Here is a 27,553-nt window from a genome sequence, read left to right on the forward strand (position 1 = left end):
CAAAATAAGAAAATAAAGTTTATTTTCAAATAAAATAAAATAATAAAATGATTAAGCAGCGGCACATATTATTTTAATCCAATTCAGAGCTGTGATATTTTAAAATAATAGATTTTAGTTTCCGGTATTTGCTGCACGGACTCAAATTAGAGTGGGAAGCCTGGTTTCCTAGCAACGAACGCTTTCCACACAGAATGGCAAAATTTGTGCTTGCCGGTAAGGTTTGATTTTAGTTTTTATCTTCTAATATTTCCTTTTTTTTTTTACCCCAGATACTTTCTCATTTATATTATTTGAAACCCTTTCAGGAAAAACAGATTGCCCTCATTATGCCAAAGCGGAACTTTTAGCAGACACTCTGCAGCAAGCTTTGCCGGACTTCAGTGCCCATAAGATCTCCATCCACCCAGAGGAATGGAAGGTACTTGTCTTAAAAGTATAGGATATTCATGTAACACATATAGTCATCTCAACATGATTTCTTTTGGACCTCTGTTAGGAATGGCTGGAGGCCACCTGCAGAAGAAATGGCTGGAAACACGAGCACTCTCCTTTGGTTTGGAGGGAACTAGTGGATCAAGGGGGCAAAGGGATGCTCTTAGGCGGCTTCAGTGACTTTCTAGAGCACTGCCAGGTATGCATAGATAGGGTTGTCTCCATTAAAATGAGTTTCAAAGCTGGACATGTCTTTATCCATCTTGCAGGACTACTACGGCATCACATCAGACATGTCCACAGAGGTGATGCTGAGTGTTGCAGCGGAGAATATGGAGGTCAAGATGAGACTTATGGAGGAAGAGCGGCACCGCATCAGCCTTATTCGACCTCTTCACATATGGATCACCGGGTGGGTTTGCCTGGAAAACTGAATGTCCCACACGTGAAAGCGTGTCAGCTGACAGATTTGTCTTCCCAGTGCTCTCAGCCCGACATCCCACATCCTGATCCCCAGTCTGCTCTCGCCTGACGTGCTCCCCGACGTTTCTACAGTCGGCCTCCACCTACTGGACGTGGAGGGGAGCGAGGAGGAATTGCAAGGGTTGAGAATGGAGACTGAGGACCTGGCACTCAGTATGCTCCATCAGGTAGAGCTCTTTGGTAACGTTTTGATTGCGTCATCAGAAAGAGGACTAACAAAATGTATCCACAGGTGACGATTCACACAGATGTGGAGCAAGCCTTCAGAGGGGCGGACGTCATCCTCCTGCTGGACGATGACACTGTTAAATACAATGAGGAGGAGAAGAAGAAGAAAGTAAAGGAAATATCAGACCGGTACAGAGCGTATGGGCAACTGATCGACACAAGAGCCAGAAAGGAGGTGAAGGTCATAGTGTCTGGTGACGCTTTCGTCAACCTGAGATGCTCACTTCTCGTGAACAATGCAGGCTCGATTGACAACCGCCAATTCATCGCCACGGCAACTCAGCTGGAGAATGAAGCCAGGGCTGTAATTGCAAAGAAGATGAAAGTTAGAGCATCAGGTACGTCCTGTGCATTTTTTTTCCACTTGTGTTTTAATTGCACGCCTGCACTTTAAATGCAAGATTAAATCAATGTTTTTCTGTCCTCTAAGATATTACAGATGTCATTGTGTGGGGGAACATCAGTGGCATTTTCTACATTGACCTGCAGAGGGCGAAAGTTTTCAACTATGATGGGGCAATCAAAGGACCTGGTTTCTTTTCCCAGCCAGTCCTAAAGGTTTTTCATGACAGGTCTGTTACAATAGTCCCCCATAATATTTCAAAGCGTTTTTAAATGCCACACTGCTCTTGGTACAAACATGTCTGTGGTTATTTCTTCTTTTTATTGGTTAACTCCACCCATGTGACTCTGTGGCAGTCTAAACAAACATGATAAGGTCTCAGGCTGCCCTGCCATCAAATTACAAATCTGACATCCAGTCCCTAACCTTGCTGTGACTTCACTGTGTAAATGTTGGTTGCACAACCTGACCCGGGCAATCTGCCTGCCCTGATCAAAAACACCCCGTGCTAGGATATTCCAAAAAAGGCAACAGTCTCATTCTCCTTTCCAGGAAATGGTTGGAAAAGGACTTGCAACACTTGGTACGCCGTCAGCGTGTAGATGTGACTTCAAAGACCGGCCGAGCAGCTGCCACGTCAGCCGCAAATGGGATCCTCATTGTCCTGAAGGCCTGGAATGGCACTTGTGATCCAGGCGAGATCCGGTCTGTTGGTGTACTCTGCCCAGGTTAAGACAAAGACACAACATTGCAACATTTCTAAAGGAGGATGTCAAGGTTTTAGCTCTGCTTTTGAGTGATTTACTTTGTGTTGAAATAGGATTCTCTATTTTAGGCCACTTCAGTGTCCCAGACGACATCGTCCTCTCAGTTCCAGTTACCTTCATAGACGGTAAATGGTACGTGCTCTCTGACGTAACTGTCCCGGACGAGCTAAAGGAGAGATTTCAGCTTTCTGTAAATGAACTGCAGCAGGTGTGTCAGGTTTCAGAGTAACAGGGGATGTTGCGTGGTGCACATTTTCATAGCAACAATACCGCTTACAAATAGCATTTAAAGCGAAAGCGCTGACAGTATTTTGTTTCTTTCCCAGGAAAAGAATCTTGGATCAGAGACGGTTGACTCGAATGAATGATTTCAGACTTTCCGGACAAGTTGGTCAGACAGATCACATCTTAATCACATCTGTTTCAGTTTGTTCTTTTATTCTTTTACTTTCACAAGTGAAGTTGCAGTTTTATTTCACCAGTTTTAATGACAGCAAATCTCGTCCGCTTTGTGAAAATCATCCGTAGCAGTTATAGTTTTAAGACGTAAAAGATCAAACTGAGTACTTTATGGAAAAAGGAGAAATTAGAAAATATATTCCTTTTTTTTTTCTTTTTTTTTTAAATTGTACAATTGGATAAGTGCCTTTTTTTTTTATAGTTCAAGAAGCAGAATTTTAAGCGTAAAACACAAATACCATACACAAACTAGTCTGTTAATGTCGTTCTCTAGATCTGATGTTCTCACTTGCCACCGTTTACAGTTGGGTTGTCTTTTAAAAGTAAGGACACATCAAAGCTTTTACTACCCACCTTGGTAATAAAATATTACACAAACTGAACATGATGGTCTCTTTTAACCTGAAACAGATTTTTCTTTTCCACTCACAAATTGTGCAGTACTTTGTCAGCAGACAAGGAGAACTTGAACAGAGTGCCGTTTTTACATGCAGAATATACACTTCTTTTTTGCATTTCTACACTATACACAAGGAGGCATTGACTGAAAAAAAAAAAAAGAAAAGAAAGAAAGGTTAGTACAAATACAGTGCACTACGACAAGTCGGGGAAATGGACCTGTAATTCTGCGATGTTATATTCACTTTGTACAACCCACCCCTGAGATTTGAATGCCGAGTGGTTTACAAAAGCAAAACTTTTTCCATACAGTCGAGCACGGTGCTGGATTTGAATCCCCGTGGAAATCTTACGCCCCTTCGAAAAACAGAAGAACGAAGTGAAAACTGACTTCAGACGTCGGTCGTGGTAAAATACATGCGTGATGCGTGGCATGCATGAACTTGTCGTGGCACAGAGGAGGTCTTTTGGTAAATATACATATCCCAGTGATGACTGTACATGTACAGATAGTGGGGACGCACCGATCTATCCGCGTGGGACAATATTTGCATTGTCGGGTGCCATTGACCTATTGGGAAACACAATGACATTCGCTGATGGCAGTTGTGGATGTTCGTGTCAGAGATTTGAGCCGGTGTATTTCATGCCAGCTGGCATTTTTTTTTGGTTAAAATGCAAACACCCTTTACCCATAATATATATAGATTGTGTGTTTTTTTTTTATAATTCTCACCCTGGCAGATAAAGGGGAATAAATAATGACAAATCAACATAAAAATCAAATAAATAACAATTGATATTGGCCAGATTGGTATTTTAAACGTAAGTAAGGGCAAGAATTATGCAATCAGTGCATCCCAAACAAAACATAAACGGGCCTATCCATCAAAACTGGTATAGATCAAATCACATATGGATGTATGAAATTAAATTCTACTCACAAGTGTCAAAACAAAACAAAAAAAAACAAAAAAAAAAACTGAGGCGTCCATCACAGAACGGAAATGAGTTTTTCTTGCCAAACGAAAGTCACTTACGGGTAAAGATCTGCTAGCTGTCAACATCCAGTAATGTCAAAGATTCCATTTTCAGGCAACAAGTGAAAACCCACCAATGACCGAATGCTTTTTTCTTTTTACTTTTTTCTCCGAGACCAAAGACGGGGATCGGTGTCAGTTTACTCGTCTAACTCTGGGAATATGCAACTAAAATTTCAAACTGAACAGTGTCATCAATAAAACACTTACAATCATTACGGGTGACTTACAGGGATAAAACGTACTTTCAAACTGCCCCTCAGCTTAATAATCAACTGACCATTAAATTAAATAATTTATAGAATATATTAATAGATATATAATCCAACATTTCAACTCTTCATAACACCATCTAGATAAACATCTGAGTGAAGGGTTCAGGCTGTTAGCCAAAGTCAAGGCATCGTTATTGTACTTAAACAGGTTTGTATTGAGGAGAATTAACACCCAAACATTAGCGATGTTGCCGTAACTGTTAGCTTGCTTTGAACCTGCTCTCACCAAACTCAGGCACCAAGACTGAACAGAGCCGTGTAACGTGAGCCCTTTAAGGCCAAACGCAACGTGTCTCAACCATCTGCTGCACTATCACCAACCAACAGTATTAAAACGCCAAACTCTTGTATAAATAATGTATATATATATATATTTATATAACGGTATGTATGTATATAATGTAGTTCTAACATAAAAAATAAAAACAGTTGAAGTTGGGGACCAGGGGAGGCTACGGGGCAGCTATGACTGTGGTTGATGATGAGGAGATGGAGGGGTGGCTGGACTTCCTCCCACCGCCTGTCTGTCAGAGCTGAGGTCCAGACCCTCATCGAAATGCTCCAGTTCACTTTGGTCCAAAAGCTCAAAGTCCTCTTCCTCGGTTGGAACTAGTGTGTCGTCAGGGAACTCCTCGCCGCCGCCGCCGCCGCTTTCTGTCGTAATCGCCTCATCTTCGTCAGAACCCAGCGCCCCTATTGTAGTAGTGTTAGCAGTGGTGTCGGTGGGTTGGGTGGGGGTCTCTAGAGCACCCGGTGGGGTTTCAGTAGGAAGGAACTCAGCCAGGGAGGGGTCCTCGCTTGCTTCACTGGACCGCAGCAGGGCCGAGAGAGTGTTCTGCACAACGGTGGAGATGGCCGTGCTCACTATCTCCTCACTCAATGCCTCCAGGGAACGCTGTGCACCCTGGGTGACCGCAGCTTCCTTCCCGTCCCCCTCCTGCCTCTCGGCTTCCTCCTGGACGCCTGGAACAGGCGGCACCCCCCCCTCGGCCCCAGGTGGTCGTCCATGTCCATTGAAATGAGTGTTCACGAAGTGGAGAGGGGACGCTAGGTGTTGGATAAGAAGGCTGGCAGGGCTCAACAGCTCCCCCTCTGACTGACCACCCGCATGGGCTCCGTCTCCCTGGTTGTGGGCTCTCAGAGGAAAGTGAAGGAGATTGTGCTCGATGGACGGGAACTCCTCAACCGAGGGGAACTCCGGGAGATCCCGCAGGTAGGCCTCCTCTGGGTCACTGTGTAAACTCTGCTGATCCAAGTCTGTAGTAGAAATGAGACAGACAAAAATGCATGACATAAGCATATTTTATAATAATATAGTAAAAACAAGACTCAAACTAAACAAATACATGTGAATATAGCAGAAGGTGAGGCCCTTTTTATTTGCAGTCAAGCCTGAAAAGACAAAAGCTGTAAGAAATGCATGACAACAGGAAAACATAACAAAATACACCTACCATTTAGTTTCTTTTAAATGAACTGAATACCATTTCCTGCTAGGTGTTTCATTCTGGTATATCAAATATGTAACCAGCTTCTATATAGTTAATATTCAACTTGTTTTATAGTGGAATGTGACTAATCCGGGAAACTATGCAGAAACATTATTACTATGTTTGCACATACTTTTACTAAGGAGAGCAGCATGCTAACACACAGTCAACATCAGCTGGTAGAGATATGGTGCTAAAATAATCCTTAGTTTGAGTGAAATCTAATGTTTTTAGCAAGTTACAGGCATTTTATTAGCATTTCAGTCTTTGGCTGCATACTGCGGCCCTTATTGTTGTCCTGAAGCATGACTCTCTGACATGAGCGTGACTTACCTTCAGAGACGTCCGTGAGCTGAGGAGTGGTGGCTCTGGACACCGAGAAGCCTCCACTCTCCAAGATGGACGCCTCTTCATCCGACAACTCCGAGTCTGTGATGGCCATCGCCAGAGCCGTAGTTTTTACATCCACCTAAGAAAAAAGACACAGCCCTTACAATTGAAATGGAAATCCATGAAATAAAGGATGGAGACAACTGACCGTAGATTCTGTTTATATTCTTAAGTTTGCACTGTGCTCTGCAGGTTTCAATTCATTCCACAGACGTGGCATAGTTCTTGGTGTACATCAATGACAGCCATTGTACATCTTCTTACGTAATGCGGAATGTGGAAGTACTTGAAAGCTCATCCTTGAAGTCTTGCCACACCACAAAGATCCTTTCCCATTCACAAATTCCCACATGCATAAAGGTCAGGGCTCATCTCAGCACACCACAAATCTGGCTTCCTCTAGCAATGTCATCGTTTTAAAGCTACAGTTTTACTCTACTGTGTGTTCGTACCGTTGGGGCAAAACAGGACAGCTCTTCCTCGCTCTCGCTTTCTGTTTCAGCTCTGGGTTCGTCCCCTTCCTCCACCTCCTTCTTCACCTCTGTTCAAACACACATACACAGTGTTAGCATGCCACGCCGGGGAAGGACACACATGTTATGCAATGTCACAACAAAGAACTGAAACAGCTGATACAAAGACAGAATGGCAAGGGTGTCTATGGGAAATATAGGGTCCAAGTACAAGTGGAACCTATCAATCATGTTCAATTTACACAGTTATGCAAGAGGTGTTGTTATTCCTGAGTCCAAGGAGAGGTGATATGGATTCAAACCTCAGCACCTTGTGTAATAATGCCTCCTTGCATGCCTGTACAAATCTGTCATTTTTATTTTTTTACAGTATCCTGACAGCGTCACTGTTACACTCACTCCTCTTGTCGTGTTTGCGATGCTCGGTGTCTCCTTTCATGCTGTAGTCCAGTTTCATCAGGATTGGTTCCAAGCCGGTGTACATCCTTTGGATCAGTTCGTGGTACACCACCAGCGGCCACAACAGCACGCTCAGCACTGAGAAAGTGCACAAACGTTTAAACATACTGCAGGCACTCTTAACATTCATGAAAAAATATGATGCAAAGAGAAAAATGATGGATCCCTATTGGGGGACCAGGGATTAAAAAAAAATAAGGGAAGAAGAGATCAAGCAGTTTGTGGAATACATTAGTAAGACAGAAAGCCATCTATAGTTTATATTGTTCATATATCAACATTGTGTTTTTAAAATTCAGTCGTGCTCTACTGCTATTCTCACCCATTACCACACACCCTCTGTCTGCCATGACAACCAGCCAATTCAAGTGTGTGTCTCTCTATGCTAATTAAGCACGCGGTGACTCACCAATAATATAGGAGATCATGATTCCTGGTACGTAATGTCCAACCACGGCAAGTACAAAACAGCCACTGCACATCATCACACAGAACTGTGAAACAGAATAAGTCAGAGAGGTTATGTTACAGGTGAAAGAAGAGAAAGTGAAAAAAGAGGCGAGGACATCCCTGCAGGTGTATTAGTGTGATAAGAGGAGAGCGTCTAAAAGTGTCCTCACAGCTGCAGGAGCTGCTGATTTAGCAAGATGCCTTTTATGATTCCCACAAATTAATTATTAATGTGTACGGTCAGTCGGTGACACAGTTAGCACAACAACAACATTTAGTATTTGAAATATCAGACACAGATTTTAAATCATGCCGTTTATATTATGACCACACGTGTTTCTAAAGTTACCTTGCCATGGTTCTGCCGTTTGTACTGCAGCATCTCCTGCAGGTACAGGCAGTAGGTCAGGTAGCTCTCGGCCAGGTGGTGGCTGAGCTCAGGAACACTGAGCAGACGCTGCTCTGCACTCATTGTTTCACTGCACGCAGACAAGAACACACAAAGAGAAAAATAAAGACAAAATCAATGCTTGTAAAGAGCCGAAATCTATACTTAAAATACTTCAGTCTGCAGTTAAATGTTTGCAAGAGAGGTAGTGCGGGATTCCACGTCTACGTAATGATAATGGAAGGAGAACAGATCTGCACGGTGACACGTATGCAACCGAGTAAACTGGACAGCGAGTCTGAAATTAGTGATAACCATAGTGTGACGTGTGAGGCGAACCATAACACAGACCGTAATAAATGCTCACACTAAATGTTTGCAGGAAGTTAGACACACAAAAACAGACTACACACCTTTGTACAGGTTGAGCCTCTACGTGTTGGACTTGCAGGAGAGAAAAACACACAGTTAGCCACAGATTGCGAACAAAACATAAGCGTTTCTAAGCATAAAAAGTAAAGTTTTTCAAGATTACCATGAAGAAAAAGTGTGCATTAAAAAAAAAAGGAATCTGGTCACATCTGATATGATCAATACATGCAGCATGTTTACTTATTAAAAACGAGCAACCATGTAATGTTAGCATTGCCTGATACATAAACATGCTAGTCATGACACCATGCTAATTTGAAGCAGACTCCAGGTACTTTCAGTCTCACCAGTAATGATGGGCAACTTGGGCTTCCATCTCTCCAGGAGCATAAGTCCCAGCAGGGACACACTCAACAAGAACAGAGGCCGCAGGGAGGTGGAGGACAGGAGCCTGCGGGGACACAGAAGCATACAAACACATGTAATGTATCTGAGCTAATTCCTCTATCAGTCTTAACACGTAGCCTTAATATTAGCTGCTCTGGTTGAGGCAAGAAAAATCTGTCACTGACAGCTGGTTAACAAGGCCTGGGCTACTCAGCAACTCAAGTATTCGATATGAATACGCTTATAGGAGGTGTTGCAACTTAAAATAACTTTTGTTGCCCATTTAAGGCGACAATTTATTCCTAACAGACGCGACGCCACATTTGCCGAGCGAAAAAATGAAGTTTCAACTGGTTAGCTAGCTACGTTAGCATGAGGCTAAAGACGTGGGATTAGCTAACTTATCCTGACGTTCGCTCGCAGTATCCTCGCTGACATTAGCCAGCTAGCTAACGGTGCACTTCAAAGCAGCCTTTTTTTGTGCGGGGACAAGCGTGATAAAACACTCGACGCTTACCAGAACAATGTGTTGAGTGTCAGGGCGACAAAGATGCTGTACAGCGGCCTCTCCCAGACCAGCAGCCTCTGCACCCACAGCAGCAGGGGTTCATACTGCGATAGCCAAGCCTGAAGACGCTCCCGCAGGCGGACGAGCTCCGGGTTCCCGTCCCCGCAGACCTGCTCTGAAGTCCCGGCAGGGAATAGAGACTCCAGGCCGACCGAAGAGGAGGTAACCGAGGGGCGTCTACTGGCCTCCTCTCCGCTCGCCATGTTTCCCCACTTTGTTATGTTGTTTTGGAGATCACGGGGTATATGGATCAGCGTCAAGTGTCGCAGACTTTGATAAGAAACACTTCCGGTTAGGACTTTCAAGATAAAATTGATTAACGTAATGCGACGAGCAAAAACGAAAAAAAAAGCTGTGACAAAACAAACCAACAAAAACACGATTGCCTGGTAAGTTTATACAAGCGTTTACAGGTAAATTCATACTATATGCAACGATTAGAAATTATTTTATCATGAGATGTATTACAAGCAAAGCATATACGGATGTTTGTTTTACTTTGAAGGTAATATCTATTTCCGCCGCCGGTCTTTATCATTTCTTGGAGCTTGACGCACCGATGATGTGTGCGCCCAGATGGGCGGACGGATCAGGAGGCCCGTCACAGACGAGAAAAATGTAAGTCACGTGTTTCCTTGTTTACTGAGAGGAGAGGGTTAAAGGAAGCCTCAGTGTACCACCGTGTGGTTACAAATACTGCTGCGTATTTTTTTATTTTTTTATTTTTTAAGATTGCACGAAGGCGAACCTGCAAAACCTACCATTTTCCGCAGTAAAGTGACAACACATCAGCGAGTTTTGATACAAATTTAATACAGAAATATTTCAACATATATAACATTGATCAATTTGATCAAATGCAACCAATGTGGACATTGTGCTATGGGTCTGAGGTCAGCTCATTGTCCATTAATGTTTACTTATGTAAACAGCAGCAGCACAGCCAGGGCTATTTCCTCTTCTCGTTTCAGTCAGTCTCTGAAAGACACAAATTTAAATCTACCGTAATTCTGCAAAGCAACAATCATGCTGATTCCTTCAAAAAGTAGGCAAGCAGATAGATTTGTGTGAGTGAGCGCACATGCATGCTTTTGGCTGCAAGATTTGTTCTCAAAACTGTGAAACTAACGTGAACATCGGAGGTGGCTGGAGAGGGGAAGAGGATCCACAGCCTACCTGACTAGGTATACGTCCAGGACTCAAGCCTACACCCAAAGGAGGAGAGATGACCCTCTGTCTCCTGCCGCTAGGACAAAAGGGCGTCGATGCCAGCAGGCGTCAAGACCATGGCCTGCAGCAGGTCAGACAGAGAGATGATGCCCTTCACCACGTCAGCCCTGTCCACCAGGACCAGCCGATGGACCTGGAATAAGGTTCCATTATCCTGTGAGAGTGTGATTTGATATATTTCGACAAAGCCAGGAAAAAAAAAAAAGACTACCTCAGCTTTCACTATACGGTCTATAATAGCTTCCAAGGTTTCATCAGGGTAGCACTTGATCACTCCCTCGATGTAACACGAGCGCCTGCGAACGGCCTCCTGCATTGTTATGTCCAGATTGTTGTATGTCTTCTGGGCAGCCAGGTTCTGCCGTGAAGCAAACACAAATGTCTACATTGTGAGAAAGTGTCCGCAAACAGATGACATTACAAAAACATTTCTTTCCTGTACTTACAATGACATCAAACCTTGAGTAGAGTGCCACCACTTTGCCTAAGAAAACACATTTTTAGACAATGTAAAGCCATCATAATGCTAATAAACACGTGCATGTGAGCTTTAAACTAATTATATACCTTTTCCATCGACCACTGGCAGTGCAGACACCCGCCTCTCTACAAATATGGAGAGGGCATCATAAAGTGATGCTGTCTGCTGTACAATGGCGATGTTCCTGAATGTTCCTATCCCCAATTCCTGGATCTGTTTCTGCATGAAAGCCGGCTTAGGAACCTTTTTCCCCTGAAAACATCCAAACACCACAGCTGAAGAAGAACACGTGAGCCACAGGACTAAAGGTTGTAGCAGCTAAAAAGCAAAAAAAACTCACAAATAGATGGAGGAACTTGAGGATTCTTTTGTGGGTCAGAATGTGAAGGACATTTCCAGACTCCGGATCGATGACGGGCAGCCGGTGGATTTTATATCTGAGCAAGGAATATATGGCATCGAAGAGGCTAGGAGGAGGAGGAGGAGAGATAACAGAGGAATTGTTGCTCTGCGGGATTGATTAGACTTTAAACTGAAATAGAATCAAGGATTACATCCAGCAGGGTTGTCTGCACTCACCTGGCCTCTGGAGAAATACTGATGAGGGGGCGATTGGAATACTGTAAGTAGATATCTTCACAGGAGGGAAAAGAGTCAGCTGAGAATTGACCGAGACGAGTGCACGCAGAGATAATGCCACTGATCTGTGCTGGCTATTTACTTTTAAGTGAATCACCTCTCCATGTTTCAATCTTGTGGCTCTCCAGTTCGTACATTTGGACCTTTTAGAGGGAAAAACACAGTGTCAAGGGGCGATGTATGGAGGGTCGGAAGTGCCAGAATAAAAGATAAATAAATGACTCAATATGTAAATATTTGTAGTATTAAATGCGCAAAAAAAATTATTAAAAATTTTAAATATACTCCAATTAAGTAGCTACAATTAATTAGTGAAGCAATCAATAGATAAAATAGACAATTAAATGGGAAAATAAATAATTAAAACAAATGAAAATAAATAGCACATTAACTTATAATGAATGAATTATATTTATTCATTTATATTACACATTTCCTGGATTTGTTATTATTTTTGGTTCATTTTGATATGACAAATACATTTATTTATGTTTATTTTTGATTTTGTCACTTTTTGACTTCCATATCTTAAGTAACTAGTTATATATTAAAGATCACATATTGCATACTGTGAGGCTTATAATAAAGAGACATCAAGCCGCATAATAATCGGTGTGATCTATGATATCTGTTATTTTTAAGGTTATTTTATAAGGCTATGAACTGTGTTATATTCATGCTCACCAAAGGGGACTTGTAGTAGCAATGAAGGATGTTGATGAAATCTGTAATAGTCAGCATGCCTGCAATAAAAAAGGATTTATATTACTATAAATCACAGCAGCCAGCGCTATTTATCTCACGTCTTACCCACAAATCTTTGTAACTTGCTGTCCCACAGAGGCGCAGCCCTCAAGCCATTTGCCACCAGTGCAAAAAAGGCCTTTTTCACCTTTGGAGGTAGATACATTCACACAGTCAGCATGGAGTGAGTAATTCAGGCGTGGACTCAAGGTGTATTTCATTGTGTGATGCAGCCTCACTTGCAACGTGGTATCAAATATGACCAGTTTACAGCTGGTTGGAATGGCGTCATAGCAGCGGTGGCTTTTCATGAAGTTCATGTAAACTGTGGCATCAGCCTCTAGGGAGGAATTACAACACCGGGTCACGGCACACTTTCTGAATTGGGAGCAGAGTACGGACATGTACGCGTACAACGGCCGCTGTAATCCTACCTTGTTTCTGTGCTTCCTGCTTCTTTTCTGAAAGTGACACCTACAAGAGAGCCAGTCAAGCGATCTCCATAAGACACAGTCAAAATAGTTTGCAATCCTCAAGGCTACTTAATAAACTGCACAGAAAAGTTCCAAAAGTTATATTTCACCTGTGAAGGAGGCTCCATGCTTCGGCTGTGTCCATGAAAAAGTTGTTTTCAGAGAAAGCAAAACTGTCTGTGACTCGTTTGTTACCCTTTCCTACAAAGCAGTCGGGTCTATATTAGGAGCTCTGGAGTGGTATGTGTCAGGACAGGGGCGCAGGGGAGGGGTAAACTGGCAAAGGCTCATGGGGAGGGACACTCCATTTTCAACCGAAACCAGACATCTGCTTCCCTCTCTGTAAAATCAGTTACTGCAGTTTAAACGTACACATTAGCTTCTGAGACACTTTTGCAGTCTTTTTTTTGTTGTTGTTGTAGTACTTTCAGCTATAACACAAGTCTGATTGTTGAGTGCAGAATTCAAGAAGTAGGACGTAAATTTAGTAAAGAATTTGTGGTTAAAAATAACTTGCAAACTGGGGACATAGGACTACAAGGCACAGCTTCACCCGTTATGTCAGAAAAATGATAAATGCAAAGTCACAGACGGCTTCATCCTGCAGTACGTTGACACAAATAACTAACAAATCTCTTAAAGAAATGCATTCTTTATTACTGCTGAGCTTTTCTACACATTTATTTTTTTTTTTTTGACAATATTCGCATTTTACACCATGTACAAAATTAAAGGACTTTGTGCTCCAGAGCGTATCAAATTCAAATGTAATTTGTCAAAAGATCAATTACAAAGTAAATGTCCGTATGGAACTGTGTGCATAAAAATAAGTCTTTAACATTTTCCTTTTGTTTAAAAGATATGACAAAGCAGTGACCGTCTTGTTCCAATGTAACTACAGCCAGATGAGATAATCCCCAAACATACGTGCAGAACCCAAATCCAACAAGAAACTGACATCCCATCCTTTAAACAAACCTTAAGTGTGGGAAAACTGAAATTTGGCTATTACCCTTTTACAGAAAAGTGCCTTCGAGAGCATGTCACACCCCGTTGCTACAAAATCTGGCCAATATTCTGACCACAGAGAGAAAACGACGCATAAACAACCAGAATAAGAGGTGCTTTTGTTGGTGGGTAAGTTCCTCAAGCACAGGAGGCAATTTGTTTAATATAAAAATAACAAAACCTATCTGATGTACAAAATCAGTGCTTGTAGCGTGTGTGTGACCAATATCTGATGTAAACCTTCATGTGCATATAGATAAATATGTGGTAACACTTAGCAAATAAGGAGAAGCCATAACTGATTAGACTGGTCGAGTCCCTTCTTCTTCCTCAACAAACCAAATCATTAAAAACACTTACTGTGAACTCTCAGCTTTTAGATATGCTGCGTAACATCCACACACATTCATCACCATCTGACAGGCCTGAACTTTCAATGATAAATTCGTGCTGGTTGCTGCAAATCAAAACATTAAATGCGATCAAAGCTGCAGTAAAAATATGTTTCAGAGCATGAACTGAACTTGTGTCAAATTTATTCGGCGGAGATTTTTCACACTGTGCTTCATCCTCAATCTCTCTAAAAAAGTGCCTAATTACTCCTGTCTTGGCGCCTGTATTCTGGATCTAGAAAAGTAAACAAAACGTTACTTGGAGCCGTTGGTGAGTCATGAGAACAATGCTGGTTTAATTTCCAGAGCCCAGTACTACAGGTTGACAAGCGTTGAGGTCTCTACCCAGGCATGAGCAGGGCTTGGACTTTGTCGACAGGTAGAATAGACTCTGGATTGCACGATCGCATTTGTAGAGGAGGAAACACCCCAAGGTGAGAGTTCAGGTTTGGTTTGGCAGCTCCGGGAGGGCTAGAAGACGGCCACGATGCAGGATACTGGTGGTTATCAAGAAGACCGTGAACGTGGATTGATGAGGTGTTTCGAAGCCCGCATGGAAGAGGTGGGAGGGCTGCGAGACAGGTAGCAGAGATAAAGGAGGCAACAGACCAGGATTGGGAGTCTTCGGACTTCATTTCAGGATGTATATGACCCACTGAGGCAAGAAGGGAACCCCAGAGACACAATACTGATGTCGGTGCAGAGGGCGATGGCGGATTTTGTTTGATGTGTTGGCCGAATCCAAACGCACTGGTCTGGTGGTTCAGACTCTTGTTGGCCAGAGCACAGCAAGGGAGGCCGGGGGCTGGAGCAGGAACAGGAACAGGAGCAGGAGCAGGAGCTTCTGGATTCAGGTCGGAAGTCGGAAGGTGGGGCAAGCTGATCTCATCTGGAGGTGGAAGCAGAGACTGGCTGCTTCTGGAGAGACTGAGTTGGTGCATCACAGAAGTTGTGGCAATAAGGCAGGCCACACTGGTGAGATAGACCAGGCCAAGCATACAGGATACCTGAAAAGAAAACACTTTATGATCACATCCACATAGGTAAAAAGCCTTTGATTTTGAAAGCAAAAAATACACCAGATAAGAAACTTTATGAGTATACACTCAGCTCAGTTATAATCAAATCCACTTCGTACCTTGGTAAAGTGCTGATAGATGGCTGTGAGGGCTTGACTCCATGAAGACTGCTCAAGCAGAACACAGAGGTCAGTGTAGGTAAACCAGCCGCGTTTCATCCCCTGCCGCTCCGCAATGCTGGAAATACAGACCAAAAATGACTCTTTTAAGTCAGTCTAATGTAATTTTGAAGATTATATTTTTAACAAAGAGCGTTATTTGGAGTTGATCACAAACCTGGTTTCCAGTTGGTTTAGTATGTCAAAGAAGTCATTTGGCTCTGTGAAGAGGCTCCACTCCTACAACATATAAATCAAGGATTAGCACAAGAAAGTCAAAATAAACACACCGCATACAAACACAGACACGGAGTGCCACTTACAATGGCGTTCAAGAACTTCATCTCCAGGTTATTGACCGTTTGGACATCCAGCTTCCCAGCTGCTCCCCACTCATCATTGAAAACCTCTTCTTCCTCGCCTTCGTCATACAGGTACTTGCTGGCAACCATCTGAAGCAAAGTGAAAAACCTGTAAGTTTCCTACCGTCATGTTATTGTTACACCGAAAACAGTATCGACCAGCAAACACTAAATAAACCGATGCGTCAGAGATGCTGTTAGTAGCAACACATACCATGGAGATCAGGAAGAGGTCAGAAGAGGAGATCTTTTGCAGGTATTCTGGGTTTCTATGTCGGAGCCTTTCGATGTAAACGAGAGCCAGCATCATGGCACACGGGGAGATACAAGCCTCCCTGAAGAAGAGAGGAACTTGATTTAGACACATGACTGACAGTTTCACTTTTTTAATTCCTCTAAATGTATAATCTGTCAGGAAGTGTATATTACACAGTACAAACCTGGCAACATGAGAAGCATACTTCTTCTGGAGTTTGCGTATTGGGCTTGGGGCGGACTTCTGGAAGATTTCGACAGCAATATCTGCAATCCCAGGAGACATAAAGTCAAACGTGGACTCCCATGCGATTACTTCACTCCAATTATGAGTTAATCTTTAACACGTAGCATGCACATGACATAATGGCACTACTCAACCTGTCCCCAACACGTTTTAAACAACGGGAACGTCATTTATGTAAAATAAAAACAATAAAAATAACACTTGCTCACCTGTAACAGGGCAAGAGAGGGTATCTAATGAAACATCTTTGTCCAGGCCATAATACAGTCGCTTTCTCACTCGTTCGGTCAACTTCTGGTGTCCAGGAAGAAACTGTAAAAAAACAATAACATTAGCATTAGCTACGTTAGCTGTAACGGTCGTATTTGTTGGCTTTGTTAAGATTAGTTACATAGTTATAGTTACACAGAAAGTGGTACTTAACGCAAGAAAAAATGAACAATAACGCAACAATACTGGGTGGATAGCGTTTACAACAAGTGTCAGCCATACTGTTTCATAGGCCCGTGACAGACTGACACTAGCTAATAAACAACTAGCATTAAGCTAGCCACATGAGCGAGCCCAGTTTAACACTTTCAGCGTTTAGATACGTTTGGAGAAAATAAATGTAAAGTTACATAAAGTATCACATGGCAAAGTGAGGTAGTCACATTTAATCCTCGTTCAATATCTCGGGACGAGTGTCAACAAAGTTAACGTAACTGACATAAACGCCCGCTAAAGCTAACGTCCCTAGCCTTAGCTAATGTCAACCACATACCGTGAATTCCTGGAAGTCCGAAAACTGAAACGTTTTTTCGTTAAATAAAGCGTCGAAATCCATGTCTACTATAGTTTAATCATTAGTCTGGTTGAATAATAGGATTAAAAAGGCGTATGCCTGGCCTGGCCCCCAGTTATTTGCTAAAGCTTGCTACACGCCCTGACCGCCGGGGACAGCCAGTGACGACTGAAGACTCCAGCTGTTTGCCTCCCTTTCCAGACAAGTAGAGAGGCCGCCTGACCTGCAGGGGGCGCACTGCGCTGCTGTTACACAACTACCACAAAACTCCTCATGGCCAAAGGGTGCATGGGGGTGCATTTATTTTTAACTTCAACACATAACACCTTTACGACGGAGTATTAGGGCCACATTAAGAAAAAATAAAAATCACAAACTTCGAGAATAAAGTCGTAATTTACGAGAATAAAGTCGTTATTTATGAGAATAAAGTCGTTATTTATGAGAATAAAGTCGTAATTTTATGAGGAAAAAATTCATATATTACGAGAATAAAGTCGTTATTTATGAGAATAAAGTCGTTATTCATGAGAATAAAGTCGTAATTTATGGGAATAAAGTCATATATTATGAGAATAAAGTCATATATTACGAGAATAAAGTCGTTATTTATGAGAATAAAGTCGTTATCTATGAGAATAAAGTCAAATATTACGAGAATAAAGTCGTTATTTATGAGAATAAAGTAGTAATTTATGAGAATAAAGTCGTTATTTATGAGAATAAAGTCATATATTATGAGAATAAAGTCATATATTACGAGAATAAAGTCGTTATTTATGAGAATAAAGTCGTTACGAGAATAAAGTCGTTATTTATGAGAATAAAGTCGGTATTTATGAGAATAAAGTCATATATTACGAGAATAAAGTCGTTATTTATGAGAATAAAGTCGTTATTCATGAGAATAAAGTCGTAATTTATGGGAATAAAGTCATATATTATGAGAATAAAGTCATATATTACGAGAATAAAGTCGTTATTTATGAGAATAAAGTCGTTATCTATGAGAATAAAGTCAAATATTACGAGAATAAAGTCGTTATTTATGAGAATAAAGTAGTAATTTATGAGAATAAAGTCGTTATTTATGAGAATAAAGTCATATATTATGAGAATAAAGTCATATATTACGAGAATAAAGTCGTTATTTATGAGAATAAAGTCGTTATTTATGAGAATAAAGTCGTTACGAGAATAAAGTCGTTATTTATGAGAATAAAGTCGGTATTTATGAGAATAAAGTCATATATTACGAGAATAAAGTCGTTATTTATGAGAATAAAGTCGTAATTAATGAGAATAAAGTCGTTATTTATGAGAATAAAATCGTAATTTATGAGAATAAAGTCGTTATTTATGAGAATAAAGTCGTTATTTATGAGAATAAAGTCATAATATTCTAACCTGTTGTTTTAGAGGAAGACAGTTGGTAACATGAGGGCCGTGGAGGATTTTGTGGAGTTGTACTTTAGGATAGGTTTCACAAACAAGGAGATACTTAATCTTTTGGCACATCAGCATCACATCATTATAAGTATTAGGACTTTAAAAAGAATATGCAAGAAAATGCATCTTTTCCGGAGAAAGAACCAGACAGACTTGGAGGAAGTCGCTGCTTTTGTGGAGGGGGAAATGGCTGGAACTGGTCAACTGCAGGGTTATCGGTGGATGCATCAGCGGGCCATTCAGAGGGGTTTCGTGGTGTCTCAAGAAACAATCCAACTGATAAGATTCTGGATCCAGAGGGAGTCGAGCTCCGGCGAGCACGGCGTCTCCAAAGCCGGCATACACCTGCAGAGGCCCCAACGCCTTATGGCACATGGATTCTTATGATAAACTAAAGCCCTATGGCATTGCTATTAACGGCTGCATTGACGGATTTAGTCATGACTTTATTCTTTTTAATTACGACTTTATTCTCATAAATAATGACTTTATTCTCGTAAGTTACGACTTTATTCTCGAAGTTTGTGATTTTTTTTCCCCTTAATGTGGCCCTAATACTCCGTCGTACACCTTAAATAAATTAAATCAAGATAAACACAAGAAATAATTCGAAACGGCCTCAACTGATAACCCGCTGACCTCTATTCATCACAGCACATATGTAATGACTTGCTATTGATTTAAATAAACTGTATAACACGAAGGGTGCTATTCAGCCTACATGTGTTTTTGTTTGATGAAAAGAAAGCAACGCAATAATATGTAAAAGCTGTCAGTAATACAATAAAGTGCTATCGAAACATGATGTGAATACACAGACTGGGACACGTAAAAAGAACTTTTATTGTACATAAGTACAAGACAAAATTGAATATTTCAACAGTGATATAATGATGAATGATGCCTTCTGTGAGGTAGACATATAACAGCAGATGACGGATCAATTCTTACACAGAAATAGTGTATATGACTATATACTTACATATTATATTTTGCGACAATAACGAAATGCATTATCACTGCATGTGGCAATTGAGTTCTTGTTTTTGGACGGATAACAACTTGGCTCCATTAAAGCTGCTGGTCAAGGTGTAACATCATGAAAAAGGTCTGATTGTACGACTATAGTCTTTTCCTGTGTGATCAAGAGTGTGCAGATGCTTGCAAAAAGTTTCAAAACTAGTCACTTTAAATAACAGCACAGCTAAAAATCCATCAACCAAAGACTTAAAAAACTAAAATACCCTGACAGCTTGTAAATCAACTCAGCATCCTATACAGTACGAAAAAAACAGAATCCTTAACCTGAATCTAGTGAATCTGTGACTATTACTTCCTCCAACGCTCCCTTTTGTATCTTTAAAGTTCCATCAGGAAGAGAAAATGCCTCGTTTTTTTTAACTGACAAGACAAATGCTTAAATTTAAATATAAAAACATAAATAAATATGAACACTGTCAAATTTTAAATGTATCTTTTGTGTTGTGGTAATGATCTGACCTTATTGCTCCAGTCCCTGCATCAACACTTGGAATATAATCACAACTCTGGTATATAAAGTATGTCTTATAAACATACTGTAGTGTTACTACCTCCTCACGTTCACTAAGGCACCTTCCCTTTTCTCTGTGGCCTGCCATTGCACATTCAGTTGGAAAATCCTAAATATAAATAACATTTTCACCTTGCAGAGTATTCTACTTTATGTACAATTAAAAGGGGCAATAAAAATGTGGCATTTCAAAAAAAAACCTATAATACATTCAGTGCCCGTGGTGGCCTGACGAGGTTGAAGGCTGCAGCTTCTCAGACTTGCGATCTTTGGCTTCTGTGTCTGACGCCGAATCTGAGTCCTGGGCCTGCTGCTGCTTCATCCACATGTCTGCATACATGCCTCCCTTGAGTAGTAATTCCTCATGTCTTGGATAGAGAGATGGTTGTTACTTATAGTTTAGTGAAGAAAAGGATGCTAGCACATGGTCAATAAGGCGCACTTACCGTCCTCGCTCTGCAATCCGGCCGTCACTGACAACCAGAATCTGGTCTGCTCCGATGATGGTGGACAACCTTGTATATCAAAGAATAGACCCGCATCAGTGAAGACAGTGGATTTTCTTAAACAAATCCAATCAGCCTTAAGCATGGATTACTTACCTGTGAGCCACAACGACTGTTGTACGATTGGCACAGACTTTTGCCAGGGAGGCCTGGATGTTACGCTCTGTCTGGGTGTCCAGTGCAGATGTAGCCTAACGAGAGATTACAATGTAAAACTGCTTCAAACTAAAGATTCAGTCGAGATCAAGAAATGACAGTTTAAATATTCAGTCAGATACCTCATCCAGCAGGATAACCTGCGGTGCTTTGAGGATGGTTCTGGCGATAGCCACCCTCTGCTTCTCTCCTCCACTCAGCTTCAGACCTCTTTCCCCCACCTGTGTCTCATAACCTGCAAGATATTCAGACAGATGGTGAAAAAAATAAACATGTTTTCAATATTTTAAATACAGGTTAAATAAAAATCCCACAAACCTCTTGATATATAAATATAACAAGGTCTGACTGTGATTAATCTACTCTTTACCTTCAGGGAAGGTCATGATTTTGTCATGGATATCAGCAGCTAAAGCAGCCTCCTCCACCTCCTGGTCGCTAGCAGCGATGCGACCGTAGCGAATGTTGTTCCGGATGGTGTCGTTGAAAAGCACAGTATCCTGGGGAACCACACCGATATGAGCTCGCAAAGATGTCTGCTTCACCTGGAGAGAGACAATAAAGACAAAGCAATAACTATAGTGTACCTGCATCCGCAGTCAAATAGAGCTGTGCTGCCAGAAGTTATTTTTTACGGTACCAGCTCTGCTTACTTTTGATATATCCTGGCCATCAATGCGAATGCAGCCTCCCTGAACATCATAGAAACGGAAGAGTAGTCGCATGATGGTACTTTTCCCAGATCCAGACTGTCCCACCTTGGAGAGATGAATAAAAAAAGAATGATGGTACCGCCCTAACAGAGAACACAAGCTTTAATAGTGAGTAGTTGAAGAAGTCCTACCAGCGCAACTGTCTGTCCTGGAAGGACAGTGAAGGACACATCCTTCAGAATCTCTTTGCTGTAAAAAAGAACAAGGACATTTAAGACTTTACTGAACAACTTTGCACCCAAGTTTGAACTAATACCATCAAAGCCAACATGGACCCACCCGCTTGTGTAGCTGAAGTAAACGTTCTCAAACTCCACTTTTCCAAGTTTATAGAGAAGATTTCCTGCATTTACTTCATCTTTCACCTGCATAAAGAAACATGTTCAGAACATGAAAAAAACAAAACATCTAATTCAGCACAAATAACAACTCAGAATACTCGTCAGTTTAAAACATACCTCTTCATCTTCTTCAAAAAGTTTGAACATGCTTTCCATGTCAATGAAAGAATTCTGGATCATTCTGCAATAAAACACACAGAGTCAAAATGTACACCTTATAACAGCTGTTATAATCGGATATAGTGTATCACAGTTGCTTTTTAGCCGTTTCTGCCTCTTCTTACCTATAGTACGTTCCAAACCAGTTGAGTGGGGTGTAAAGTTGGATGATGTAGGTGCCGAAGAGAACAAAATCTCCAACCTATGATTAGATTTAATCTAAATGAATGCCACAAATCAAACTAGCTTTCATAAATACATGCTTTTCAAGACAATGTTAGGATACAGTGAACCACATCAGTACCTGAAACTTTCCCTCTGTGACAAAGTAGGCACAGAGCAGGGAGCCAGCCAGCAGGCCTGATCCGATGATGATGTTCTGTGTTTGATTGAGAAGGGCCAAGGTGGCCTGGGTCATCCACTCTGATTTCTAGGATAGGAAAAGACAAGTACCATGATATGCACAGTTCAATATTTGAATAGTGGATCCACTGTATAACTTCCAGGAGTACCAAGCAATAAACTTTTCCCCACTTATTTCAAGGTGTTACCTTGACCAATGTTCTCTTCAAAGCCATTTATCCATTATTTCACCTTGCAGAACAGGAGTTTCTGGTAGCGGTAGACCAGCAACTCCCATGTCCTTTGAAGTAAATTGAGTTTTTTGGAGTCTGGCTGTTCGACTGCTAAGAAGAATGGTAATAAATAAACTGGTGTGGATGTTTTTCAGGTGGCTAACGTATGTTTTGCTGCTGACCCTGTCCAGGGCAGCATGTTCATTCCAGCAGATCTAAGCTGCACTGAGCAAACAAACCCAAACTGCACGTGCCATCTTATTTTGTAGAACATTTGGCACTCTGCTGAATCATTGCCTCCACAAATATTTCGTGTGGCTTAGCGCTGATAGCAATCACACATACAAGACAGAGTGGGACTGTTGTTGTTGGGACATGTTGTTGGAGCAGTCTGAGATATTCTTCTGGAGGTATAAATTGTATTCTGTATCCCACTAAAGAAAAACAGCACAGACACTTATAAGCGCCGTGTTTGGACAGCTTTGAAATACTTGCCTGATATTTTAAGATGGCATCCTCAAACCGGCTGACTTCATAGCTCTCTGCATTGTAATATTTTACCTGTTAAAAGAGACAATATTGTTCGTCATGCTTCATTTTCATAACAAGGTGCCTGAATTGCTGAAGCCAAAGTCTGAATGCTTTACATACGGTCTCAAAGTTTAACAAAGAGTCCACAGCCTTGGACTTGGCGTTGTTGTCCTGCTGATTCATGTCTCGTCTGTACTTGGTTCTCCATTCGGTGATGATGATGGTCAGAGCTGGGGGACAAATCCGACAAGTAATCAGAACATTTTCAAGGAAGATCTGAAGTACTACAACTACACAAAGGCTTCATGCAGTGAAACCTTAGACAGCTATGGTTTAAGGTCTACTCACTGAGGTACAAGGTCATGCAGACGAAGATGATAAGGCCGAACCAGGCGTTGAAGTATGTGACGAAGTAGATGATGGAAATGACAATATCGGCGATGGTGGGAAAGATGCTGAACACTATGTAGCTGAGGAAGAAACACAAAAAATAAGTAACTGGTGGCAAATTACATATAATCTGTAAACCTCCATCCGATCAAGAACCACGTTACCTGAGGAGGCTGTTAATGGAAGAGGTGCCGCGGTCGATGCTTCTCAGCACGTCCCCGGTTTTGCGCCCCAGATGCCAGCGCAGAGAGAGCGAGTGCAAGTGCCCAAACAGACGCACTTGAACCACTCGGTTGGTGTACTGCTGCACCCGGATCCAGAGGAAAGAGCGCATGTTGCTGATAAACCCAGAAGCACCTGGAAGGAGAAACCAGCCTCGATATTACTGTCATGTGGCACGTGATTTGTCAAATACACGAGGGGTATTCGTTTGATACGACAGAGCTCAATCTTTAAAGAGCATGAATGAAACCTACCTGCTCCTCCACCTTGCATGAACTTGAGCAGGACATAAATACACACTGTAGTGGCCAGTTTGCGCCAGCTGCTGCCATCAGTCAGTTCATTCACTGAGAGACAAAAAAAAAAAAAAAAAGCCATCGAAGTTAAGGAGAGAAATTAATCTTCCAAGTATTTGGCTCAAAAACGCAACAGAATCTGTTTCAATTATTCCAATTTATCCTATTTTGTGCACTACGCTTTGATGCTGCTGTGCCAGCTCCATTTTCCAATTCAATATACATAGTTTTTAGGCACTCACCCTGCAGCTCAACTTTAATAAATAAAAAGGACTTTTAGATAGCAGCTCGGATTCGTTTCCATAATATTTCATTCCACAGTGCAAGTTAAAGAACACATCGCTCACCGATATTCTTGTAGTAAATGGGCACAAAGACATTGATCACCCTCTCCGTTGCTAGCAGCCCCAAACAGAAGAGGACCAGTAGCTGGAGAACGATGTTGCCCCGAGGCCACATGTAAGGAACAAGCAGGCGGACCTTCTTCCAGAAACCCAGCCACGTAGACTGGTTCTCTTCAGCTCTTCCCAACAGGCTCTGTGACATGAAAACACATTCACCATTACATAGTGTGCAACGGCAGAATAGCGCAAGTCCAGATAAGAGGTTATTTATGGGCCACTACCTGTGCACTGTTCTCTACGTCCCGCTCGTCTTCGTTTATGAGTAGCATGTATGGTCTCCGTGGCAACCCAGGAGCTTTGAGGCCGAGGAAGAAGAGCAGCCCGGTGCCGATGTAGCGCATCAGCCACAGTCCAAACTGCACCTGAGGGGTTCATGAAGGTTTAAAAAGAGATCAATGTCGTAACATCGCAGTCAAACGGCATGAAACCACGAAACCAGACTGCTTATAATAACAGCTGTGTATGAGTAAAAAACAAGACTGATGTCTGTGTTTGATTATTCTACATTCACCAAGCCTCTGGGTGGTTTAAGATGACCTTTTATTTTACTTTTAAAATGATTAGATAATGACCTGACATAATAAGGGATGAAGGAATTACATGTTTTTTTCAGTAGCGCTGGTGCATATTGGAAAACAACATTTTAAGTTAAGGACAAAAGAAATAAAGACACAAATGCCTGAGTCATGCTCACAGTTAGAGCAAAGTTGAATACGCAGGAAATGACTCAGGGTGGGAGTGGCTAAATTCTGTCTTCTGATCTGATTGGCTAACAGTGTAGGTTTAGGATGTGAAAGTCTGCTGTAGCAGTGACTCAGCAGAAAAAGCTAGGGGAGTGTTGTGTTCACTTTGCAAGCCGTGTTGTTATGCTATGCTGGCAGGGTGGACAATTTATCTTCAGAACAATACCAACTGCACTGCCTTGAGAGGAGTGGCTCAAAATGCACTCTTATCTTTATTAAATAGCTAACCTTTGGCCGACTACACTGTTGAAACAAAATAAGCTTTATCATAATTGAGAATAAGGGCATGCAGTTCTTAGATTGACATTGGGAGAATAATGTTACCAAAATGAATCCTGAATAGATAGAAAAACGGCATTAAATAAAGCTACATGCAAAATGCAAAAGTGAAGAAAAAGAGGGGAAATGTTGATTTTTTTTTTTAAACAGATGTTCAGTGTTGTCTCACCTGCTGCTGATAATTATCCATGCTCCACCACCAGTGAGGACTGTACCAGGAGATGAAGGCTAGGTTTTCAGCCGAAAAAGCCATGGCCCAGAACAGCAGCAGGACAGCGCTGTGTCCTCTTGTCCGATCCATCAGCAGGGCCCTCCGCCTCTCCACCCTGAGCAGGGCTATAGCCCAGACCCAGGCCACCGCCGAGAACAAGCCGTACACCAGCACATACCCAGGGAGCTCCTCTGAGCGGGCACCTTGCCACACTATCCCACTCAGAAACTGGACCACGAGAATGACCGAGATGGCCTGCTGGAAAGCGTAGAGGCGGGAGCGAGGGATGAACTTGGGCTCCATGACCGTGCCATATTTCTGGTAGAATATGCAGTGGATGGTGCCGAGGAAGAAGCAGAAGGTGAGCAGGATGGTGGGGACCAGAGTGAAGTAGAAGCAAGGGGAGATGCCTTCGTCCACCCAGGTGTGGGAGATGGAGGTGTTGGCTCCACAGTAGGACTGCATATGCGCCATGGCTGCAGCTGGAGAGAGAGACACACAAATAAACCAGCAGCTAAAAATGTCCACAAGACTGAACACCTTCAAATAACACCCAAAAAGAACAAGCATCCTCTTAAGGACTACACAAACTTGTGTAGCTGCTTAGCTAGGCTACATTAGGCTATAGTGTAGGTTTATTACACCTTATTTTGCCAACACAAGCTGTTTAATACCAAAATGTGTGCCAAAATAATACAAAACCCACACAACATATTGAGCACACGCATAATAGGGCTAATAGCAAATAATATAAGAACATAAAGAAGCGACTGGTTAAATTAAATTCAAATTATTAACATAAATAAGCCGGTCTTACCTTCTGGGTAATGTTGACCCACCGCTTGTCAATAACAGGTGTTGCTCCTTCTAAACTAGCGAGTCGGCTACAAATGCTAGCTAACAGCTCAAAGATAGCTTTAACACAAACGAGCTTTTATATATGTCTATTGAGAGTATTCGCGATGCAAAGTCATTCTGTCTGTCATCGCCGCGGTCACTTGAGTATACTCATGCTGCTAATGCGGTCGTCCTTGTAGCACGGGTCTGGTATACAACGCCAACCATCCATGACTCGGCAATCGACTTGTTACACAACAAGATTTCGATTCGGGTTTGACTGCATGGTCTGAAATTCGGCGCCCCCTGGAGGATGGGAATAGAGCTGACTCACGTTGGACAGGAAGTGAGCGACACATTGGAGCGACATGGACAGGGTTGGGAATTAAAACTGATAAATAAATAAATGATAAAGGTTCCATAGTAAGACTGCGTAAAGGAATAGTAAATGGAAATCTCACATATAGAAAGGTTTAAAAAAATGCTTTACAGTTTTATTTTAATGCTCATGTCACTTCCAGTGGTGTTGTACTTATTTTCACTTTACAATACATTTACATAATCATTATGCATGAACACTTGCATCTCTATTACATGCAATTTAAAGATAGGGGATTTATATTGGATTCAAATCACTGTCGTTGATTAAAAAAAATAATCTTGCAATGCCATAAAATGACCAGTGGATGTCAGTAAATACAAAGATATAAACAGGGGAAGAGTTTTTAAAACCACTTTGAGCACACACACACACACACACACACACGACTGATGAGTGACAACAGCTCCTGGAGGTTGAGCACATAAACAAAGATGTGCTATTTGATTGCTTCATTAAAGCCACTGAATGTGTGATTAAAAAGGAACAGAAAGCGGTAAAATACACCCAAATGCATCCCTTCAACTGTTCAGCTCACAAATTGCTTTGCAGTTATGTGGGGATTTAAGTGTAAACTCAGGGTTTAGTAGAGGAAAAAAAAAACATATGGTG

At 41.8% G+C, this 27,553-nt stretch overlaps 5 protein-coding genes across 9 annotated transcripts; 1 reads left to right on the forward strand and 4 right to left on the reverse strand.

Annotated features, from left to right (window-relative positions):
- Positions 1 to 179: 179 nt before the first annotated feature.
- On the forward strand, positions 180 to 2,718 carry mdh1b (malate dehydrogenase 1B, NAD (soluble)). The gene is given in 11 exon segments (XM_084574118.1): positions 180 to 216; positions 309 to 421; positions 500 to 634; positions 705 to 865; positions 867 to 913; positions 916 to 1,085; positions 1,151 to 1,484; positions 1,577 to 1,718; positions 2,042 to 2,217; positions 2,325 to 2,464; positions 2,583 to 2,718. Coding segments are annotated over 11 exon segments (1,482 nt in total). The 5' UTR covers positions 180 to 194; the 3' UTR covers positions 2,625 to 2,718.
- Positions 2,680 to 9,648, reverse strand: retreg2 (reticulophagy regulator family member 2). Of its 2 annotated transcripts, none has more exons than XM_084574117.1 (9): positions 9,356 to 9,648; positions 8,799 to 8,902; positions 8,493 to 8,511; positions 8,041 to 8,170; positions 7,651 to 7,735; positions 7,182 to 7,319; positions 6,762 to 6,850; positions 6,253 to 6,388; positions 2,680 to 5,686 (listed from the first exon to the last, which is right to left on the reverse strand). In XM_084574117.1, the coding sequence occupies exons 1-9, from the start codon at positions 9,607 to 9,609 to the stop codon at positions 4,893 to 4,895; spliced, it is 1,749 nt and encodes a 582-aa protein (XP_084430243.1). In that variant the 5' UTR covers positions 9,610 to 9,648; the 3' UTR covers positions 2,680 to 4,892. The 2 variants fall into 2 exon arrangements, with proteins under 2 accessions (XP_084430243.1, XP_084430242.1); XM_084574116.1 differs by having other exon boundaries at positions 2,681 to 5,686; positions 8,493 to 8,523.
- Positions 9,649 to 10,235: 587 nt separating this feature from the next.
- prkag3a (protein kinase, AMP-activated, gamma 3a non-catalytic subunit) lies at positions 10,236 to 13,478 on the reverse strand. 4 transcript variants are annotated; one of them, XM_084574400.1, is made up of 11 exons: positions 13,084 to 13,478; positions 12,935 to 12,974; positions 12,740 to 12,840; positions 12,567 to 12,648; positions 12,441 to 12,499; positions 11,839 to 11,899; positions 11,697 to 11,751; positions 11,458 to 11,584; positions 11,204 to 11,369; positions 11,083 to 11,120; positions 10,236 to 10,994 (listed from the first exon to the last, which is right to left on the reverse strand). In XM_084574400.1, the coding sequence occupies exons 1-11, from the start codon at positions 13,099 to 13,101 to the stop codon at positions 10,653 to 10,655; spliced, it is 1,089 nt and encodes a 362-aa protein (XP_084430526.1). In that variant the 5' UTR covers positions 13,102 to 13,478; the 3' UTR covers positions 10,236 to 10,652. The 4 variants fall into 4 exon arrangements, 3 of the variants coding, with proteins under 3 accessions (XP_084430526.1, XP_084430527.1, XP_084430525.1); XM_084574401.1 differs by having other exon boundaries at positions 10,236 to 10,769; positions 10,848 to 10,994; positions 12,740 to 13,478; XR_014699817.1 differs by having other exon boundaries at positions 10,276 to 10,384; positions 10,583 to 10,994; positions 12,740 to 13,478.
- Positions 13,479 to 13,636: 158 nt separating this feature from the next.
- On the reverse strand, positions 13,637 to 17,355 carry cnppd1 (cyclin Pas1/PHO80 domain containing 1). Its single transcript, XM_084574398.1, has 8 exons — positions 17,178 to 17,355; positions 16,624 to 16,726; positions 16,353 to 16,434; positions 16,127 to 16,247; positions 15,874 to 16,002; positions 15,729 to 15,790; positions 15,512 to 15,629; positions 13,637 to 15,380 (listed from the first exon to the last, which is right to left on the reverse strand). Exons 1-8 carry the CDS (start codon positions 17,238 to 17,240, stop codon positions 14,715 to 14,717), a joined length of 1,344 nt encoding a protein of 447 aa, XP_084430524.1. The 5' UTR covers positions 17,241 to 17,355; the 3' UTR covers positions 13,637 to 14,714.
- A 1,852-nt stretch (positions 17,356 to 19,207) lies between these two features.
- Positions 19,208 to 26,903, reverse strand: abcb6a (ATP binding cassette subfamily B member 6 (LAN blood group) a). Its single transcript, XM_084574245.1, has 20 exons — positions 26,543 to 26,903; positions 25,684 to 26,207; positions 24,714 to 24,854; positions 24,436 to 24,625; positions 24,047 to 24,139; positions 23,735 to 23,927; positions 23,529 to 23,650; positions 23,301 to 23,410; positions 23,145 to 23,210; positions 22,379 to 22,504; positions 22,200 to 22,276; positions 22,033 to 22,096; positions 21,854 to 21,939; positions 21,706 to 21,763; positions 21,515 to 21,619; positions 21,232 to 21,406; positions 20,984 to 21,096; positions 20,802 to 20,896; positions 20,646 to 20,714; positions 19,208 to 20,567 (listed from the first exon to the last, which is right to left on the reverse strand). Exons 2-20 carry the CDS (start codon positions 26,197 to 26,199, stop codon positions 20,411 to 20,413), a joined length of 2,556 nt encoding a protein of 851 aa, XP_084430371.1. The 5' UTR covers positions 26,200 to 26,207; positions 26,543 to 26,903; the 3' UTR covers positions 19,208 to 20,410.
- Positions 26,904 to 27,553: the final 650 nt, after the last annotated feature.

Source organism: Chelon labrosus (assembly GCF_963514085.1).
Source record: "Chelon labrosus genome assembly, chromosome: 24".
In the NCBI taxonomy this organism is placed as follows: Eukaryota; Metazoa; Chordata; class Actinopteri; order Mugiliformes; family Mugilidae; genus Chelon; species Chelon labrosus.

Coding starts and splice junctions, on each gene's coding strand:
- retreg2 (XM_084574116.1), bottom strand. CDS start 9,609: ATGGCGAGCGGAGAGGAGGCCAGTAGACGCCCCTCGGTTACCTCCTCT. Junction 8,903..9,355: donor ACACTCAACACATTGTTCTG/GTAAGCGTCGAG, acceptor GTGTCCCCGCAG/GCTCCTGTCCTCCACCTCCC. Junction 6,851..7,181: donor TCGCAAACACGACAAGAGGA/GTGAGTGTAACA, acceptor GTGTTTGAACAG/AGGTGAAGAAGGAGGTGGAG.
- prkag3a (XM_084574399.1), bottom strand. CDS start 12,904: ATGTCCGTACTCTGCTCCCAATTCAGAAAGTGTGCCGTGACCCGGTGT. Junction 12,649..12,739: donor TATTTGATACCACGTTGCAA/GTGAGGCTGCAT, acceptor CTACCTCCAAAG/GTGAAAAAGGCCTTTTTTGC. Junction 11,900..12,440: donor GCTACTACAAGTCCCCTTTG/GTGAGCATGAAT, acceptor TCCCTCTAAAAG/GTCCAAATGTACGAACTGGA.
- cnppd1 (XM_084574398.1), bottom strand. CDS start 17,240: ATGGATTTCGACGCTTTATTTAACGAAAAAACGTTTCAGTTTTCGGAC. Junction 16,727..17,177: donor CGGACTTCCAGGAATTCACG/GTATGTGGTTGA, acceptor GTTTTTTTACAG/TTTCTTCCTGGACACCAGAA. Junction 16,248..16,352: donor TATGCTTCTCATGTTGCCAG/GTTTGTACTGTG, acceptor TCTCTTCTTCAG/GGAGGCTTGTATCTCCCCGT.
- abcb6a (XM_084574245.1), bottom strand. CDS start 26,199: ATGGCGCATATGCAGTCCTACTGTGGAGCCAACACCTCCATCTCCCAC. Junction 23,651..23,734: donor TCCATTAACAGCCTCCTCAG/GTAACGTGGTTC, acceptor TTTCTTCCTCAG/CTACATAGTGTTCAGCATCT. Junction 23,211..23,300: donor CTTTGTTAAACTTTGAGACC/GTATGTAAAGCA, acceptor CTCTTTTAACAG/GTAAAATATTACAATGCAGA.